This window comes from Salminus brasiliensis, chromosome 14 (genome assembly GCF_030463535.1).
Source record: "Salminus brasiliensis chromosome 14, fSalBra1.hap2, whole genome shotgun sequence".
Lineage (NCBI taxonomy): Eukaryota > Metazoa > Chordata > Actinopteri > Characiformes > Bryconidae > Salminus > Salminus brasiliensis.
In genome coordinates this window covers 15,912,568-15,933,728 of record NC_132891.1, presented here as the reverse complement: position 1 = coordinate 15,933,728, position 21,161 = coordinate 15,912,568, and the positions used below count along the sequence as shown (strand labels likewise).

At 39.2% G+C, this 21,161-nt stretch overlaps 1 protein-coding gene across 1 annotated transcript in view; it reads left to right on the top strand.

Annotated features, from left to right (window-relative positions):
- The first annotated feature begins 200 nt into the window (after positions 1-200).
- Positions 201-21,161, top strand: part of rbbp8l (retinoblastoma binding protein 8-like) — a 36,937-nt gene continuing 15,976 nt past the window's right edge. Inside the window, exon 1 of the mRNA XM_072697235.1 lies at positions 201-278. Within this exon, the coding sequence (XP_072553336.1) occupies positions 238-278 (41 nt within the window). The 5' untranslated portion in view covers positions 201-237. The remainder of the gene's footprint in view (positions 279-21,161) is intronic.

The window sequence follows — 21,161 nt, the reverse complement described above, 5'->3', positions numbered from 1 at the left end:
TGGACGGCTCTTAGCCTGAAGCCTTTGATGTGCTTTTAGAATGGCCGGAGAGCTCTCTGCTTTCCCTCTCCTCTGACAATTGTTTATTAGTTTTGAAATGGCTTTAGTGGACATCAGGACTCTTCAGAGTGGCGCACTGGCCGAGGGAGAGCTGAGATTTTAACATGAGCGGTCTTCCTGCTCTCGCAGCGAAATGGGGCTTCTGAGGGTTTGCGGTCAGATCCAGGCTTCTGTTGGATGGAGAACTGGTGGACAGGACGAAGGAAGAAGAACAGAAAGTAAAGGATGGATAAAAAGGGGGGGTAGGCGGAGAAAGAGACGTAGACCACCCAGGTCTTCGGTGGCTCATTGTGTGAAAGATTTATGGCAGTAGTGGCTGTGATGAGCAATGTGAGAGCATTGTATTAGTGTTATATTAGCATTGTATAAGCACAGCATGAAAGCCTTTTACAGGTGTTGTGAGACAGTGAGGTTGACCTTTTGATCGTTGCTGTTGATCATGTCACACACTCAGTAGATCAAACACATTTTTTAGCCATTAATTTGAAACTTATTTTGAAGATTGAAACATTCACTTGAAAACTATAATTGCTATAGTAAACACAGCCAGCACTTTTACCTATATGCTTTTAAAAAGGAGGTTCTTTCAGGATTCTTCACTAAAGCCAATGGTCTATATATAATCATGGCATTTTAAATAACCATTTAGATGCTTTAGTGGTTCTTTGCTTGGTAAAAGGGTTCTTTAAGTGGTGGAAAACCTGATTGTTGCACCAAAAAGGGTTCTACTGTCATTAGTAGAGAAGACCCATTTTTACTTTAGTGTGTATGAGATATTTGTGTAAAATGGATCTGAAAGGTTCTAAATTGCACCAAAAAGAGGTCCCAACTGACTATGTTTCTTTATGGTACCTAAAAGGGTTCCACTCCATGTTTAGTACCACACAGAGCTCATTTTTATACATTAGTATAAGAGCATATTTCTGCAATACAGATCCAACAACTGACCATGGTTCTATGTTGTACATAAAAAGGTTACACTGTCATAAGGAGTCAAAAAATAATAATTTTCAACACTGTATAGAACCCTTTTTACTTAGTGTGTGTGTAAAACATATTTCTGCAATATGGATCTGACTACTGACCAAGGTTCCAATATCGTTACGAGGAAAAAAAAATAAAACATGTTTAGAGCCCATGTTTAGAGCCCATGTTTAGAGCCCCTCTACTGTATACAGCCCATTTTCATACATTAGTATCAGAGCGTATTTCTGCAATATGGATCTAACAACTCACCATGGTTCTATATCGTTCCTAAAAGGGCTCCACTATCATTAGGAGTCAAAAACCTTTTTCAATACGGTATAGAACCCTTTTTGCTTAATGTGTGTATGTGAAACATATTTCTGCATGGATATGGATCTGACAATTTGACCATGGCACCTCAAACATGCATGGTTCTTTGTCTGGTTAAATTAGGAAACCTTAACTGCATACTCTACTGTATACTCTATACTGCATCTAAAGGTCCCTTTTAGGGCTTCACCCTTGTTACAAGTCAAATAACTGTTTAAGTACTGTATAATACTCTTTTTACTTTAGTGTGTAAGTGAAACAATCTGCTATGTGGATTTTACCATGGTTAAGATCCTGGTTAAAGCCTGGGGTGGGATATTTCATGAAGCTGGAATTCATTAACTCAAGCCCAAGATGAGGATTGCCTAATAGGAATGTATCTGGTTTCTTAGTGGGCTTGACCTGACTCTCAAAAACAATTATCTATTAACACACATAGATACACATGTAAGTATGCTGTAGCTCCCTCTGCAGTGCTGCTACTGTACTTCTAATTGCTGCTGTTATACATCTCACTCATGATATACTTTGCAGAACAGTTGTCTGATACAGCATATGTTAATTATAGCAATGAGTCATGATGTTTACATGGTACAGTAAGTTACATGCAGGCATATGTCCTTAATGAAAATGCTGTTGCTTGCTTATCTTATTGGAACTTGGTCTTCATTAGTCATGTGCCACTGCATATACGAGAGTATTGTGGTTTTTTTCACTGCATTATGAGTAGAACAATGCTCCCTTGGCATTTTTAAATATGTCACCTACCTAAAAAAACATAGCGTCTTATTCATCAGCCATTCTTAAGTAGAAATGTCTTCTTAAAACCCACTTACACAGTTTTCACAAAGATTCAGACATTCATCAATTTGTGCTTAATTCAGATTCTTAAATGTATGAGAACAATAGGTTCCATACTTATATGAGCATAGCTGTGAACGTTTCTGTGGTTTAAAACACATCATGAATCTGACATTGACTTTTTGTTAGGACTTTTCCAACAATAACACATTTAAGACATTTCTTCTTATTATTATTTTAATTATTATTGGTAAATGAGTCTCACTGATACCAAAGTGTTTCATATGATTATATTCAGCACTGATCATTTAAAAGCAGTAAGAATGTCATTAATCAGAACATCCATAAGTGTTCCCAAAAGTCCTCATACCTCCACAATACAGAGTGCTATCTTTAAAGTCAATAGGCATGCAGGACTGGATTGCTAGGAAATTATTTTTGTGTAATCTTTATTTTACTTGTAAACATGTAAACATAATAGAAATGAATGATTAACAGTTAATTGCAGATTTCAGGCTGAAGAACGAGTGAGCAATAACAATAACAACAATAATAATAATGTATTAAATTATATATAACTAGGGAGATTGATTTGTTCTGGTTACTATATGTGAGGAATTATGTGGGTTTTGGTATGTGGGTTTGGTGTGGGTTTTCTCCAGCAGCTCCAGTTCTCTCCTAAAACCACATGGTAGGTGAATTGGCTAGGCTAAATTCACCTCTATGTGTGAGTGAATGGTATCCAAAAATGGACTGACACCCTGTCCAGGGGGTATTCTTGCCTTGTGCCCAGCATTTTCAAGGACCAGGAAGAAGTGGATAAGAAAATAAATGAATATTTCCACTGAAGTAAGTGATGAAGTAAAAAATGTAAATAGTAATGTAAAGAACAGGTAATTGTGGAGAAATGCGCCGACTCAGATTTCATTACAGTGGTGGTGATAAGAACCAGGGTCATACAGCCAAATACAGCCATTTTATTTCTAGTCCAAAACCAAAAAGTTCTCTTAGTGGACTATTTTTCAACACCTATTTAGTTATCGGATTTCTCCACTGTGAATGAATTTTTAATTATTTTAAATTTATAATAAGTAATATATGTTTTAAATCTAAACTTTAACTTGGGGCATTTTCATACTAGGTAAATTGGACTCACCCTAGTTGCAATTCTTTTGGTCAGGTGTGAATTCAATAATTGCCCCCGCGGCAATGCATGTGGTGTGAATACGTCCTGACCTCATGCTTGAGCTAAACGGTTCCCATAGCCAGGTGTTAACCTGGTATATTGCCTAGATAATTACTACATCTATGAACAAATGTAGTCTCTGCCATTTCTTCATATTAAGATGCACAGAAATGTGCACTAGTCTAGAACACAGGACCTTCTTCCTGTATTTACTTTATTGCTCTTGTCCCAGACATGTCTAATCAATAAGTGGAGAGAACGTTCTCAGATGGAGAGGCATTTTAAGGCAGATTTATTTCCCTGTGTAAAAACAAACCAAACCAAGGGGAAAAGCTCCAAGTTTACAAACTAGTAAAGAAGAGGTATTGAAAAATACCCTTTAGCCCTTAAATGCACATGAGGGGACATGAGGCCATGTGTTGCTAGTGACCTGAGATGTACCTTTAACCACAGAAATGGTCCTCAAAGTAAAATGGAACAGGAAAAAAGGCCAAAATCTATTGAATCCTTTAAGGCTAGAGGTCAGGTGTCCCCATGTAAGCTACCACAATTTATCTGACTATTGTATGAAGATTTCTGACACACAGCTTTTCAATTACACTTAGTTATGTAGGTGTAAGCATGTACGTAGTACGGAGGTCCCAATGCTCCTTGTGATGAAACTGTATTTCCAAACCATTTTCAGATTAATACTGCACATACTTTCCCTGTTGCACTTCAATGCATCACTTCGCTCTCCTCGTATCTCTCTCGGCGAGCCGGGGTGTTACGCAGAGTTCAGTTCATTTGTCTTCTCCTAAATAAAGACAGACTCCTTGCGTATACACTTCTAAGCTTCTCCACAACCTTCATCCCCATCACTCTTCTCTCTCCCTCTATCCTCGCCACATGATCTGTTCTCTCTTTCCTTCATTTCTCCAGGCTTATCGCCGAGGATAGAGGCTAAGAAAACAGCGCCGATGCAGTCTTTCTAATAGGCCAGTGTGGTGTAATTGGCTAATTGCTTTATTTTGCCGTAGAGGGTTCTGTTTTGTGTCGGCCAGGCAGCAGATCAGAAACACATAGGAACATCTCTCGAAGTGTCAAGGCTCCCTGACTCCTGATTGGCCGAGGCCTGAGCTGCCGCTGGCCTCCATTGGCCGTGCTGAGGATGAATGTGCCTGCTGACAGTCAATGGGGGCACACGGGGGTGAGTTGCGTGAGGTATGGGCCGCCACATTCTTCAGCGCTGATCAAGTCTTATGAGCTTTCACTGATGAGTGTGTAAGAGTGTGTGTGTGTGTGGTTTGTAATGTGTATTAGAATAATGGCCTAGGGACCCAATATATAATTCAGACTAGTCTAACAGTGAGCTTGAATCATCAGTAACGTGCAACACACTTTATCTATATGTATGCGGGATGCTAGATATGTCTTGGGGTGGGGGTGTAGTAGAGTCTTAGCTTAACCATTTACAAATTTCTCCTTGTAGACCTGCATTATATAGTTCTTATGCAACAACCAGTTTATCCATACAGTGGCTTGAGAGAACAGAGACGTCAGCAACCAAACCTGTGCACAGTCTGACTAGTTACTACTGTACAACCACTGTAACTGTTTGTATGGATTAACTGTTTTATAGCTATTGATTTTTTACAGGCTAAAACATACTTACTGCTAAACAATTAAACAATTCTGCTCAGGTTTTTTTTTCTTCATATGTACTTTGGTTAAACACACTATAGTTCACTTATATGAAATTCAAAACTATAAAATAATTAGAAATATATTGAAATGTGTTTTGATAATCAAAGCTGTCCAGTTGTAATGTGCAGTTCAGATATACACTATAACATGTAAGGCTATGGACACTAAGAGGGTGAGGACTGACACATGCCTCCTCAAACACATGCTCAACCAGCCGCCACCTCTTTTCAAACTACTGCCGATGCAATGCCACTGGTCAACCAACGCACTCAGAGGAAAGTGCCAGATACCCAGTTCTGATGCTTTGGACTGCAATGCCATGGACTGAAAAATAAAGATGGATTTTTTTAGAGGAGGTTTATTAGAGGAGGTGTTCGGACAATTTTGGACACATAATATATTATACATTATATTATATTACATTATATATTATATTACATTGTGTTAATCAACATTCATGCAGCCATAATGAATAGACCAAAAGATAAGCTCCAAAAAACCTTTGATAAAATCCTTTAATGGGGACTTCTTTTAAAAGTTAGGGTGTTTTCCTTCTCCTGTAAAGTTGCCATTTTGGTGACACAAAGTGTTAGCATAACAGCAACAATATGTACTGTATATACAATGTAAATATGGATGTAATCTGAATATTACAAGAATTCTAACCTTGTTCGTAAAACGACCAATACCTGACATGGTAGGTTAGCTTTACTATATCACGAGCAGATATCCCTGCCTGACACTTCACCAAAAGCAAAGAATGCTGAAAATAGCTCAGGCAGTACTGAAGTAGTACAACAGTCCACAACAGTTACACAGCCATGCTGCACCATCAAGTAGTAAATGGCAGAGCAGAGGAGTTCCACGGGCTAATAGAGTTTGGATTAGAGAGGTTAAGGGGCCAAAGGTCAAACTGTGCCCTCTGCAAAGCCTTGTGCCCCCACTTCATCTACTGCTTCAACAGCAGCGCTGAAAATACCACATGATGGATACCAACATCTCTCTCTCTGTCTCTCTCCTCATCAGCCCATCTCTCTGTGTCTCTATTAACCCAAATGATGATTTATTCGGGCAGCAGGCCATCCCCGGGCTCATTCATATGGCCGGTTATTTATGTGTGTTTACGGGGTATTTATGGGTACTGGTGGAGACGGAGCTAAGTTTAGACTGCCTCCTGCTTTACCTTCCTCTTTATCCTCAATCAATCCAGCAAAAGAAAGAATATTTAGGCAGCTCTGTTTCTCTGTTATTGCTGTATAAGCCTACTGTCTGTTCCAATGATCCAGATTTCCTTTTACTTTTCTCCATTTCAAAATATTAATTCCAGTATAGTAAGTCTGGAATCAATATGAAACTAATTTCATTGCTGGTAAACATAAAAATGATTCTTATACAGTATGTTTGCCACAGTTTTCAGTAATTAGCAGAACACTAGGAAGTTGTCATTAAAAGGAAAGAGATGACTAAAAGAAAAATACAGAGCTGTAAAAGATCCTCTGAAGTTAAGTTATTAAATAGTAATAATACTAATATCTAGACTTTATCATATTTCAAAAGTAGAGATCAAATCAGGCAGATAATTTGACAACATTTAATGTAAATAGTTTGTTATTATTTAATTTAACATTTTGTTCACTAATTTTTCAGACCAATCTTGATATATTGAACGAAGCATTGAAAAATACTATTTGCAAATAGTGTAATATTTACATCACTGTATCACATTGTATAAGGATTATGTAAGCATTTTTACTCTATGTAATATTGCACAAAGTATGTATATAGCTAATTTTTGTGTGATTAGGATGTTAAAAATTAGGAATTTTCTTTTCTTTTGATAAGATGATTTTGTAAAATACTCAATAGTTTAATTTGATAATTAACTATGAAATACTTTACATTTGCAATATATTTTTGCTTCTGTGTTTTGAGGTTGCACTTCAGATCATTTGTTTTGATGTCAAGAAATAATGAAAAACATGTGGCGTATATTTAAAGGATGTATTTCTTTCCACAAAACAAGGCCATAACAAGGCTATGGGAGTGTGCTTGAGCATGTGTTTTTGTGTTAGCTCAATAAAAAAATTTTATCGTATAATGTAAAAGGCAGGTTCTGTGTTCAAATGACATGTAGAACCACAGAACACACAATCCAACCAATATATTTGAATCACATGGACAAAACTATTATTATATGTTTATCATATACAGCACTGGGCAATATTCTACTCTACTTACTATTTATCTTAGCAGTAGAAGTGTATTTGCCTGTAACACTTGAATACATACAAATAAACATAAATCCAGTAGTCAGAAATCAGAATGTAGTGTTTTTCAGTGAAGTGATTGAGGTTGGTCTTTATAATTACGAATAATGTATTAAATCAGGTGTGTCCTTATTATTCACTTACATTCAGTTACTGTATTTAAACGCAATTACATAATAACACAAATTACTCTAAAACATATGATATTGAAAAAGGCAGTCACATCATTGTTTATTAGTAGTAATGGTGTTGGAAACTGGGAAGTATCATTTGTACTCTACTGTACTCTTTTACGTTCCTTTACTTTCTATACTTGGGTCAAAATACGCATTTTCCTTTTATTTAATTGAGAAGTAGCAATCCTAATGCACAGTATTATTTCATGATGAAAATATTATATATATATATATATATATATATAATATTTTTATCATGAAATAATACTGTGCATTGGGAAAAAATAAGAAAAAATGTGTAGTTTGACCAACTGTTTTCTTTACACAGCAACATATCAGTCTTAACCCTTTAACAGACATTGTAACCTGCAATAAAAACTATATTTAGCAAAATTATATCCACTGGGTGGCAGTTAGGGTAAACCGATATGCTAACATTAGCTCAGCATAAACACTGCACAAGATCATATCGCCAATTTCCTTGCTAGACTGAATTGTATGTGTTTTACTGTCAGATTGGCAAATATTTAAGCCATATACTCTACCTAGTAAGATATCAGCTAGTATTAGTGTATATTTCTGCTAAAACCATCATAGCTGAGCCTCATTGAAGAACAAATGTATGGCCACAGCTATTCAGTGTATTGCTATCATTATGTTTGGCAATGTAATTGAAGGAATGGACATATGTATTTTTGCTTACTGTATTACAGTGACTGTAATGCTTGTTAGTGCATGCCTGGAATTACCCTAAGTGGGCAAATCAACTGGCTGGTTGACTGGTGTATCTGCTTCCTAAAAGGGTCATTTGAAAAGAAACTAAATGGAAATGTTGCTTAATGAGGACCCAGGAACACAATTTTACCAATACATAATTTCTGTTCAATTAAAAAAGATAAAGAGAGAATTTTGTAAGTGGGTTTTAGGGGGGAACTAAAATGCAAAGAAAATGTATAATATTGACTATTTAATTAAGGGTTGATTAGATGAAGTACAGTATGCACTGGATAATTGCTGTAAATACTGGATTATTTTTTTCAAGCAGGGCTTTGGAAATGGCAACACACTCAAATCAAACAACAATGTATTGTATTGTGTATTATTCTAATAGTAATAGTAAAATAAACACTCCACATAAATCTCTTTACATATCACATTTGCCAACACAGTTTGCAATACTGTCATTTATTGATATTTTTCTCAACACATAAATGTATCATATTTTGTATCATTAATTGGCAATCCACACTCTCTATGTGCAGCATGTGGGTGTATTGTGCAGACCTGTGTTTGTCTACAGGGTGTAGCTATTATTAATAGAGGCCACTCCAGTGTGGTACGTCTTGGTGTAGACAGAGGTTAGGGTACCATTGCACTGCAAGCTGGGCAAACATTCATTACACACACACACACACATACACACAAAATCTCAAGCACAGTCTGTGCCACTTAGACTGGAGAGCAAACAGAAACCGTCTCCTTAATCAAGTACACTTTGACCTACAATACGCCACAATGCCTCCCCCCTCTTCTCTGTGCTGGTCACATTAAAGATTCTGAAATATATAAAGTTCCCTGGCAGCTTTTAAAAGGAATAAGGGTATGGGATTACAGTGGCGTTATACATCAGGTGAAATATGCTCTGCTACGTGTCCAGAGAACTTTTCCATCATTAGAACTGGAGAAACAGAGGTTTAATCTCAGTGTTGAGATTAAAGCGGAGTTTATATGAAGAGAAGCAGACACCTCCACTCCTCCTTCACTGTCGCTGTGGATCCATTGATAGCCGCCCTGCACGCTGCATGCTTCTGTGGCGTCCTTAAGTTAGGCTGTGGGTGGGCTTGGCCCACGGCAGGGTCTTGGACTGACTGCCTGCTCCATCATGGCCGTTCCTGGCCGTGTTGTGCTCCCTCCATCAGTCACATATGTTCAGTCCCCTTACACACACCGCACCGGAACCAAGATAGCCATGAGTGCTTCACTTTACAAACCGCTAATGTTCTTAAACTCCCTCTCGCCACTTCAGAGCCAAGCCTGAATGAGACTTATCACTGAGTCCAGCTGGAAGTTGGACTTTTAAGTCTTTGCTAAACATTGAAATCATGGGTGGAACTTTTTGGTCCTAGAACAAGGCTGGTGTCTGAAGAACAACAATGGTATAAGGTCTTATTCAGTGAAAGGTGTTTACCATGCTTTGTATTAGCTAGGCCTGAACTAGGTGTATAGTTCCTGACTATTGTGTATACAGTTCGCAAAAGTAGTCTTAGAACACCTATGTTTATTAATAATAATTAATTTATTAATAAAATCTATAATATTTGATCATTTATAAAGCGAAATAATTTCTACATTTCAATCATTCATTGAGGTCCAACCCAGTGGCAGCTGGTGGCCAAGTCAGTTAAAGCAACACGATGTAGCATTTTTAGCTTAAAATAACAGCTCCAATATCATTGTAATGCTCCACTGTAGGAGGAAGAATAGCATCGCTGTTATATACATCTCAAAAGTATTGAATGGAGCATCATCATTCCAGAGAACACAGTCCCACTGCTCCACAGCTCAATGCTGGGGGATGCTTTATACCCCTCTGCTATAGAGAGTCCTATTCTACTGGCAACACTTCTCTAAAGGGACTAGACAAGCTGTGTGTGTGTGTGTGTGTGTGTGTGTGTGTGTGTGTGTGTGTGTGTGTGTATGTGTATGTGTGTGTGTGTGTGTGTGTGAGTGTGTGTGTGAATTTTCACATCTGTTAGCAATGGGTATAAGTAGCTGAATGCATTTATAAGAAAAAGGAAAGGTTCACAAATGTTTTTTACATTATTAATGAATAATTAATTAGCTGAAAACTGTATATATATTATGAAAAGAAAAGTTGTGTGTATATATATATATATATATATATTATAAAATCATCATTGTTTGTTGGGGCAAATTTAGAAACCAATAAGGGTAATGATTTAAAGTGGTTTAACATCAGTACTAGACATCTCCACTGCCTCTGTGGCAAAATGCAATCAAATCCCCACAGCAATGTTCCAACATCTAGTATAAAGACTAATGTTTTTTTTTGTTTGTTTGTTTGTTTTCTAATCTCAGGGGAAAAAAGGTTTCTACTATGCTCTTAAAGTTAACTGGGTTTAAATATAGCATTAACTACCTACAGTAATGCAGACATTAGTTGTAATAATGAGCCAATAAAGATAGGGATACATGTGTGTTTTATAGTTTCGGCAACTACAGTATATGTGTCATTGAGCATGTTTTGAGAGGCCTCACAGGTGAACTTGCAGACCAAGGTTAAAGGGAACTCCACAGTGCCCTCTAGTGTCTACCAATTGTATTGCTCAAAGGACCCATTTCTAATGTCTTTTGCATATTCTTTCTTCAAACTTTCCAACCTCTTTGTCCTTTAGAATTATTTTTGACACAGTGCCATAATGGTTACTGTGTGTATGTGTTTGTATTTGTAGATTTGCCTGAATAGTTTGTACTGAGTTGAGCCTCATTTAAAAAGCAGTCTAGATTGAAACATCTGTAGACTGTATAGACTTACACATGGAATTTTCAATGGAAGTCAATGTAAAAAGATGTATTTTTTCATTTTGGAACATTTATATTGGTCCATACGTCATGATATTTGGATACAATATGGAGAACAGCCACCAGATTCAAAAGTTAGGCCCAAGTGGAAAACTGCAGGTGCAAGAGAGCGGAGATATGGAAATGTCTTTTTCATGACATTGCAAAAACAATGTTGTTCTCTAAAGTCCTACAGCTTGCAGGTTAGCTTCCCCATATTGACTGTACAGACTGGAGCGTAAATACTGCGATTTGAAATTTTTACAAATGACATCAAACTAAGAACAGTGCGGGAAGTCAGTTTTTTTGTAAATGGGCCCTTTAAAGCAGCATGCGAGAATTGATATTTCTTGCTTTTGGGCTCCCTCTACAGTCAGGATGTGGATTTCATGCTTTGAGCCACCCCGCAAATAGGACACGTTTACATACATTTCTGGACATGCTGAGGGATACAGAACCAGCGCTGACAGTGAAAGAAGCATGTGGACTGACACAGTAGAGTAATAGTACAGGACTTTACAGGAATATGGTTACGCAGCAATACGTAGTTTTCTAGCGTTTTCCTGCCTACTTCACCAAAGTTACATAGTGCAGTCGATGGCATGCCAAACCCAGACTTGCAACAATCAACTCCAGGCTTATTGGTCAAGTCAGAGGAGCATCACAATGATTTTGAAGCTGTTACTTTAAGGTATTAATGCTACATAATGTTGCTTTAAGTCTGAGAGTAACTGTTGTTTCTTGCCATTCTTAAACACGGCACTTTCACACCTTAACTGTTAAAAAGGTCTAAAGTAATTGGAGGAATATAAGGAGAAACCTGGCTTGATGACTCAATTTGGTGTTGGTAATGAGAACATCTTCTAAAACACAAAGCCAGCCCTTCGAAGAGAGTGTAAAATCCATGCTAACAGATTACAAACATTGGCATTAAAAATGCCAAAAGTACCGAAATGATTAGGCATTCCTGAGGGATCTTTAAGAGTAAATGGCTCTGTTCTGAGAAAGTAAGGGACATATATTTACTTTAAGTACACCTTGCAGTTTCACATTGAGCTCGAAGTCTACATTATACATCTCCATTAAAAACTAGAGGCCCACCTCCCCCCCTTTTTCTTTCTCTGACATTTTGAGTAGAATAAACATTTGCACAGCAGTATTTTTTAAAGGAGCTTCGCCGTGTCTTGTAAATCTGGCTCCCTCTTTGATGTCTTATCTGGTTGAGGGCATTGCTTATAGTGTTGGAAGGATCTTATGGAATCCTGGTCCTTCGTACGTGTGCATGTGTGTGACCCATACATCATATATCAGCAGTCACATAACAGTAAACCACATCCTTCCCCTGAGAGTTATAGAATGCTGCTTTTCGTACTGACTGACACTTATCACAGACTGAGACAATCTGACCGCGACTCACATAAAGAAGAGCTCTTCAGCATCTTTTTCTGTTTGTTTAACACAGGCCTCCGTTTTCTCTCACGTTATCTCGATCCCTTCTTTCTGAAGTGAAGGTTCATAAAATTTAATGTGCCCTGTTAGCCCCAGCTGTGAGTGTGTGTGAAGAAGCAGCATGAAGAGACTCAGAGCTCAGGAACTCAGTTATTTTCTTCCAGTCAATTAAACGGCAGTAGATATGGGACAGTATAACGAGACGTATTGATGAGAACTGATCTATCCATGCTCCATTCATGGGTGCATACTGTTGAGAGGTTGGACAAGCTTTATAGAATATTTAGGAAGAATTCTAATAAAGTAACCATCACCTTGACTGTGATATCAATGTCATTTGACAGTTATTTGGTATACATGTGGAATTGCACGCTGTTAAGTTACTGGCACATGTAGTTTTGTGTAATCAGGGGCATTCCAGCCTTAACCTTTAGGCTAATATGTCATGTAATGCATTTTTCTGTACACTCCTAAAACAGGAGTTTTCAATGGTTCTTTAGTAAAGCCAATGGTTCCATTTAAAAGCATGAGAAATTAAAAGGCATTTTGCATGTTCATAGGTATGACAGAATGCATTTCCTAAATATTAAAATTATACATAGTACATTTGTGAATTTTGTTGGGGTGAATAAGGCCCAGATGTGGGTTTATATGCCCTTATACAACCCTGTTATTAATAGGCCTCAGAATTAAACATACTGATGTTCCTTTTTTGGTGAGCTCTACTCTGATTTACGGCAGCATTGCGGCTCACAGTTGCTATGTAGCATAAACATACCAAGGTACAATCTCATCATTTTTTGTAATAATTCCTTTCTGTCCAGATAGTGTTGGTTTCCTCTATGTGTCCCCTATCTCTGTCCCCTATGTGTTCTCTCTGAGTTGATACACTTCCATACTTCCATATTCTCCCGAATTGGCTGTTGCATTTTAGTGTGTTGCAGCTTCGTATGCTGGGTGTATGTGCAGTTGGAGGGTGGAAAATGTTAATGCTAAGATTATATATATACATATATCATAAGAGTTCTTTTTTCAAGTATTTGAAAAGTTTTCATAGTCGTAAAGCAGAATGTGTACTTACTGTGGACTAGCCGAAACGAACATTTTAACCCAATTTGTCTTTTCTTTGAGGTAACAAAACACTTTACAGTACAGTTCTTGTTTGCAGTGTTTGTTTGCTTGTTAGCAATGGTTCAATTTTTCATTTTGGCCACAGCGCCCCTAACTGTTTCCAGAACTTGACTTTATTGATATAGATTTTAGCAACATATTCTTGTTCTTTGTGTATTTTGGCAAAATGTCAGTATATGGTACATGTTACAAAGTTACAGCAGCACAACAAAGATCTTGTCAGCATGATGGCATATTAGCAAGTTAGCAAGTCAGGGAACTTTGTGCTTAGCCAATTAAATCCTTATTTTTGACAAAAATTGAGTATGCTAAAATTTCCATTATATTTACTGGGATATTGAACAGGCCATCCAACAGCAATACCTATGAAAGGACACATCAGTGGGATGAGCATGGAGAGGTCAATTCCATTTCTTCTTAATCTGGTGCTCATGGTGATTACAACCAGTCCACATCCATTAAGTCAACTCTGGCTATGGCTGACAGGAGAGTATGGATTTGATGAGCATATACTATACGTTTATGATAGGTTGAAGGGAACTCCACAGTGCCATTCTGACATTCTGCCTAATGAAGCTGGTCAGAAGCTAGTAAGAAGTTATTAACTTTTGGATGGAAGTCACTATACAAGTTTATTCTTATACAAGTGATGTTAGAGCATTTCTATTGGTCCATTCATCCAGAAGTATTTCCACGGTGTACAAAACAGCTGCAGAGTTTAAACAATAGAGAAAATTATAACTGGATATACATGTTTTTCATTGAACAGCAGTCATATGTGCTTTGTGACAATGATCACTGTAAAAAAAAAAAAAAGAGTCCACCATCAGCTACCAATCCCCTGCAGAGGCCAGTAGTCCGGCTGTTGTTCTCACAGGAGGACCTGTCTGTTCCCTGTCTCTAAAGAAGGCAACAGCTTTTTGGAAAGAGCAGGTCTTTCTTCTTTACCCGTTTGACTCCAGCACTGATGGATTATGGAGTAACCAGGTCCCCGTGTGAAAACAACAGCAGGAATATTGGCCCCTGTATGAGATTGGCAGTTGATGGTGGATCTTGAGAGGCAATTTATCAGTACATCGCAACCACCCCCTTAAGACCTAATGTGGTCATGCTCCAGGTACTGACAGTACCATGGAAAGACCACCCGGATAAAGCATTTAAAAGGAAGCTCATCAAGTATAACAACCTGGAGAGCAAGATGGTTGCAGGGCCCTTTCAGCCTGATCTCTATTCAGACCACAAAGCGTACTGGGTATCGAGGGAGAGATGAGGATATCCTTAAAGCCACCGACGCAGCAGAAAGAGCTTTAAGCTGTCTGTGGCTCAGGAAGGAAGGAAGGCATGGGGGCAGAGTAGCCAGGTTGCTTGTCTGATCAGTCACATGGTGGAGGGTGGATGATGTTGAAAGACCCGAAACACCCAATACGTCAAGCAACAGCACTGGACAGATGTCAGAAAGACATATGTGCACATGAATGCATGTCTGCTTTGTGACAGTGGTCGCTTTAAAAAGTGTCATTCATACAACATTGAACTCAACTGAGCATAAATACATTGATGCAGACCCTGATAATTCTTCATGACTGGCCTAAAAAAAGGAAATGAAAATATAAAAGTTTCATCCCTGTGACATATGACTTAAATATCAATCCATTTTTCACTGTATCTTGTTCTTTAGCAGCTTATTGGAAGGCTGCTATAAGTGGTACGCGGCAGCCAGCAGTAAAGCTTAGAATACAGAAAGCAAGGTCAGCCTAATGAGCGTAAATCAGGCCTCAGCCTTACGTGGCTCCGGCAGTCGCACAATGCGCCTCTGTGTGAAGAACACGGCTACATTCCTGCAGACCACAAGTGCAGAGAGAGTGAGAATGCGTTATTTTATATCAGGAAGCTTTCTTTGTCCGGTCAGACAGGCAGAGCCATGTATGGCAGCAGGCCACAGTGGATTTTTAAAGGATAGGATAAGGTCTCTCTTTTGTCATTGACACACTGGAGACAAAGGCCACTTTGCAGAGCCTTTACACACCTACGGTGTCTCTCTGATACGATTGTAAACTGCCACCACTGTGTTTGCTCTTACTGTTGACTCTGTATTTAGAGCCAGCGGACGTAGACATACATGGCTCTATACTGCGTGTAGTTTCACTGTAGTGGATAGATACTCAGGGCTGTAACAGCTATGAATTTGCCAATAGGTATCCTATGTCATTCAATATGAAACCTTTTAGATCTAAGAGGCTGACAAAGACAACTAGCCACTCACACACACACACACAGGCACACAGTAGACACACCCACATTTAGTAAATTACACACAATTCCAAGTCCTCATTCCTCCTTTAATCACATTATGTGTGAGTTTTAACCAACATGTTCACATTATATGGAGGCCATAGCTTACATATATAAATATATCAGCAAATTCCAGGTGGAAACTGTTGCTTGTTTAATAAAGTAATGTGTTATTACGCCATCTAGTGGAAGCATACACAAACATACATTAATTGGCCACTTTCTGAGATTCCCCTCAGCTATGATTTGCATTGAAAATGTTCATTCATTTATCTTCTTACCCGGTTCTACCTTATGTCAGGGTCACAGTAAAATCAGGGTCAGAAGCCTAGCTGGGATCCGTGGGCGCAGGGCAATAATGTCTCCTGGACAGGGTGCAGGGCTATCACAGGGTCCAGAATATATCCAGAAGGTATACAATTACATACTGCATACTGTGCATACTGTAGCCCAATTAGAGTTGTTATACAGTTTTAAGCTATTGATTGTTTGGCCTGGTCCTGGCCACACCACTGTATGACCAGATATTGCTTAATCACTTGCTCCATTCTCAGTACAGCAGTGACACAGACACTGTAGTGACCTATTAGTGTGTGTAATTCTGGTGCAACTGTATCAGGATCAGTTTTTACACAGAGTTTTTAAGGTCACTGCTAGTTTGAGAGTGATCCGCCACCCAATATTTTCAACCAACAGTGGTTCTGTGCCCAGAGTCTGACTATGGATCAAGGTCTAGAGTAGGTGTGTCAAACTGGTTTCCTTGCAGGCCACAGCTCTGCAGAGATGATTGTTATCCCTCGCCTATTCAACACCCTGGATTTAATATGTGAAGGCCTTGCTAATTATTAGTTAATTAGTTGATGAGTAATTAGCTGAATCAGGTGTGTTTCGTGAGGCAGAATGCTGACGTCTGCAGTACTGTGACCAGCATGGACAGGTGTCAAAGGGTGTGTTTGCTTTGCATTCATACTGACATATTTGCAACCGAACCAAAATTGGGGGGGGGGGGTTGCTGATGTATGAGACATGTATGACAGAAAAAAAAAGATCTAACCACTGGATCGTTAAACCTGGCTTATCAGATCATGTTGTCATGATTTTGATAATGTACACACGCTAATTTGTTCTGTGACTGCTGACACACGTCACACGACACACTGAGGTAACTACAGCTACATTAATGAATGCAATTCTAATGGTGACTAGTGTACACACTGTGTAGTGCGGTAGTGTGTGGTTTGGGACCCAGCTCCACTAAAATACAGCACCAGACAGAAGTTAAAGCACAGAAATGTGGGCAGGTCTGCATGGAGACTGGCCCATGATGAAGCGGGCAGATGCAGGCGGCATGGATGGATGTTGGATGTTGGTGGAGCAAGCGGGCAGGATTGATGCTACAATTTGCCGGCAGGAGGATGAACCCATGCCTGTGTTAAACTCTGCACTGGCTTGTTTAGAGGCCTTTAGTTTGTACTCTGTTCTTACTTGAAACAAACTGCACCAGTTTGTTCAGAAACTAACCGAGCCCCTCCTGCTCAGGCGGTTTTGGCCTACTTGTTTATTGTGCACCAGAGTCAAAAAAGCAGCATTCACACTTACTCTAATGAACCGCACTAACAGAGCAATCACACCAGGCATTGTTTTAATGGATCCAACCAACACGTGGGCTAGACACATATTGCAGACCGGTCCTGCAAGGTGTGTGTTTCTAAAAAAATCATACATAGGTGTAAAGAAAATAAATGAGATATGTAGCATGTCTTGCATCCAGGAATTGTTTTTGTGCAACCTTGTTATTAAGCTTATAGAATGTGTTGAAGTCCGCTAAGACTATTGCTTGAATGACATGGCAGCAAATGGTTTCTTAGGCCTATGTAGGCGGATGCATAAGGGTGACATACCAGTGAAGGCAAAGTATGGCAAAAGTATGCTGTAGATAAGTAAGCGCTGCACCATCTGATTGATTATGTTGGTTCAGTCAGATGGTACAGATGCTTGAAGACAGCATGGCGCCTGGCAATGAGGGCTGAAACTAGCTGTCCTCTAGTTCCGTCCTCCTTGGTGTGACTTTATCAGGGTGGAGATTCTGGCCAGTCAGAGCCGGTCCAGCTGGAACTCAGGAATCAGGAAACCTGCAGCCAGCTGACTACCACCCTCTCACTTGCCCTCTGTCTGTTGGCCTCTCTTTCAGCATTATTAGCATTATTAACATTTTAGTCTAAGTTTCCGTGTAACTCTGTATGAATGAACAACTAGCCCTTACATGTATTGCGAAGCTCATGACAACATGCCCCAAAGCACCAAAAAAAAAAAAAGAGTTCCAATGCACGTCATCTGCTGATGACTAACAACTGTTTTTGAAAAGATTTGAAGTGATTTGTCCCTTTGGTGCATTTAAAGGGACCATATCGGGGGGGAAAGCAAGACGTTGAAGTAAATATCCAACCATACCTTTCACAACCTTGATTGGTTCAACCCATATATGTAAACTATGCTGTAAAACCAGCCCATTTCTAATTCATAGTTTCTCTGATGTCACAAGAACCAACTTATTTACATATCCCCATCTATTTGCAAAGCTTACCACAGTTTAGCCACACCCATTCTTCTTGAATGATGACAGCCACCCGGAACAGAGCTCATTTATCTTTTATCTGTCTCAAAGATGCATTTAGAGAATTTTTCGAACATGCAACCATACAACTGTTTTAAAGGCACTGTATACAATTCCGGAGAACAACGGCAAAACAGAAGCTCTGCCCCCCCAAATGTATGCATGTTGTGGGTTAGCAAACCATTTGCTACAGCTAAGCAAACCAGTTGAGATTATCTATCACAAACATTCGCAAACGGGACAAAACAATACTGAGCTATTTCTGTGAAACAGCAAAAATTAACCTATCAAGCAGGAATAGAGCAACTTCCTCATTCCTTTTCATGCCTTTCAAAATTTGAAGGTGTCTCCAACGTCCAACACCATATCTTCACAAATCTACCCAAACCCCTTCACTTCCTCTGTTCTGTGCATGAGCATGGTTTCCCGTTTACAGGGGCTGAGCCAGGGCTAAGCACCCACACCACTTTTTTCCAGCGTGCAAACAGACCAGGGAGCTAGAAAACATTTGCTGATTGAAATCACATAGAGCTCCTTTAAGTTGAAAAAACATATAGAAGCTATTTCCAATGCATTTCTATTGAGCACACGCTCCCCTTTAAAACAATTTCCAGATGACTTTGAAATCATAAAGTTTACTCCAGCTGTCAGCCTGACAGCTTCTTACTGAATAAAATCACTCTGCACCAGCAATGGTGGACTTCTAAAGGAGTGAAGGAGTACATGCTAAGTAGCTATTATTTATAAATGTTTTGGTGTTTGCTTCCAGAATTTGCTGGTAATAATTTATCCTTGCCTCTACCCACGCCACTGACTGCAACACAAGCCCAAGGCATGAGCGGTCCGCCCCCATGCTTAACAGTTGGAGAGGTATACTCTTGAAGAAATTCTGCACTCCTTATCTTTGCTCATTGCGGCCAAAACTTTTTTAATTGTAACGTAATCAGTCCACTGGACAAAATGAATCCAGCTTGTATAGATTTTTTTTACTTTGATGGGATGACACAGGTGACACAAATCATGAAAAAGAATGTTCATGCCTGTTAGAGCTTAGATCATCTTCTACTTCGTTAACCATTCACATTTTGACTGGGGATGCCCAAGACTTCTATGATAAACAGACCAATAAAAATGGCCTAAATTTTCAATCGTAAGAACATCACTACAATAACCTACATTCAATTTAAGAATGTTCAGCCAAACAAGGACATCTGAAGACAATTATTAGTTGAATCAGGTGAGGTGAAATAGGGTTGGATATAGGGTTGGAGGAAAGGTAGCTCTGCAGGGGCAGGGCTGAAGACTAGTTTTCTAAGAGGTTTATTATTTTAATGTAATCAGTTGCTCGTCGGACACATTTTTTTCAGTCACTTATTTCTTATTATTTAAAATTATTTTAAAGCAATTTTACAGATACAAGGTTTTGTGGCAATAGGGGCAATATGTATATCATACATATGCATTGACTTCATGTATTTGCACGCAGAGAATTCATCCCATTATGTGAAATGTTGCATATTGTAAATATTTCACAAATTTGGCCACTTTCCCATGTAAATCTATTCATATTAAACCTGCCATGGTGTAGAGTGAGCACCTCGCTTTCTCCTGTGTTCACTTTTCCTTTCCCGACTGGCCAAATCAATGCAGAATAAAGCAGCTTTGTGTGTTGGAGCGTCTCTATATCCTCTGTAGTTTTTTTCTCCCCTCTCTTGCCTGCACAGATCTGGTTGGTCAGGTTTAGTGGGATTTCAGCAGGACCGGTTTATCCAGGGAGAAACTGGTGTTTGTACGTTCAGGCTGGGAACTGCTCCGACCTGTTCTCCTCCGCTGGTGGAGGGTGGGAGGAGGGAGGTGGAGGGAGGAGAAGGAGAGGAGAACTGAGCAGGGTGAAACAGAGAACTCCTCCTAACCTTGCTGTTGTGTTTGGCTTCCTTTGCCCTGGTCACTCCAACGTGGTCGTCAGACGGGACCCATTAAGGGGGTCTGGAAGGCACTGCTGCATTGGCAGGACTGGGAGCTGATTGGCTCTGGGTTTTTTACATTCCTCAGGCTGGCACAGGGTGAGTCTGGCATTCACTTCATCCGAGTGAACTGAGAGAGGAGAGGCAGTATGGATAATAAAAAACGCAGGCCTTTCAGTCAGTTATTTAGCATGTTATTCCTGTGAACTGCTATGGGACATGTGCAAGATATTTAGGTGCAAGATTAGATACAAGGGAATTAAAGCATGGCAGGTCCAGAGGTAGGGGTGGGTGGAGTGGAGGTGGAGTAGTGTGTAAAGGGAAACATGTATGTATGGTGTGTTTTCAAAGGGTGAGCTGGTAGGTGGTGTTTGTGGGGGGTGGATTGAAGGGAAGAAAGGCCCACTTTCAAATCCTGAAGCTGCTTTATCTTTATCATCTGTTTTCCTTGAAGATACTGATTTTGTCTGACTTTATTGCTCATATTTGTGCAATCCTTCCGCAGTGATTTGGGATTTTCTACCCCAAAGCGTGTATACAATTCATGCCATGTTATCTTAGCTATCAGGATGCTCTACTTATATGCATATTGTCGCTGTCCAATAACAAAAAAACATGTATCTCCAAAATAGCAACTTTACAGGAGAAGGCAAGGAT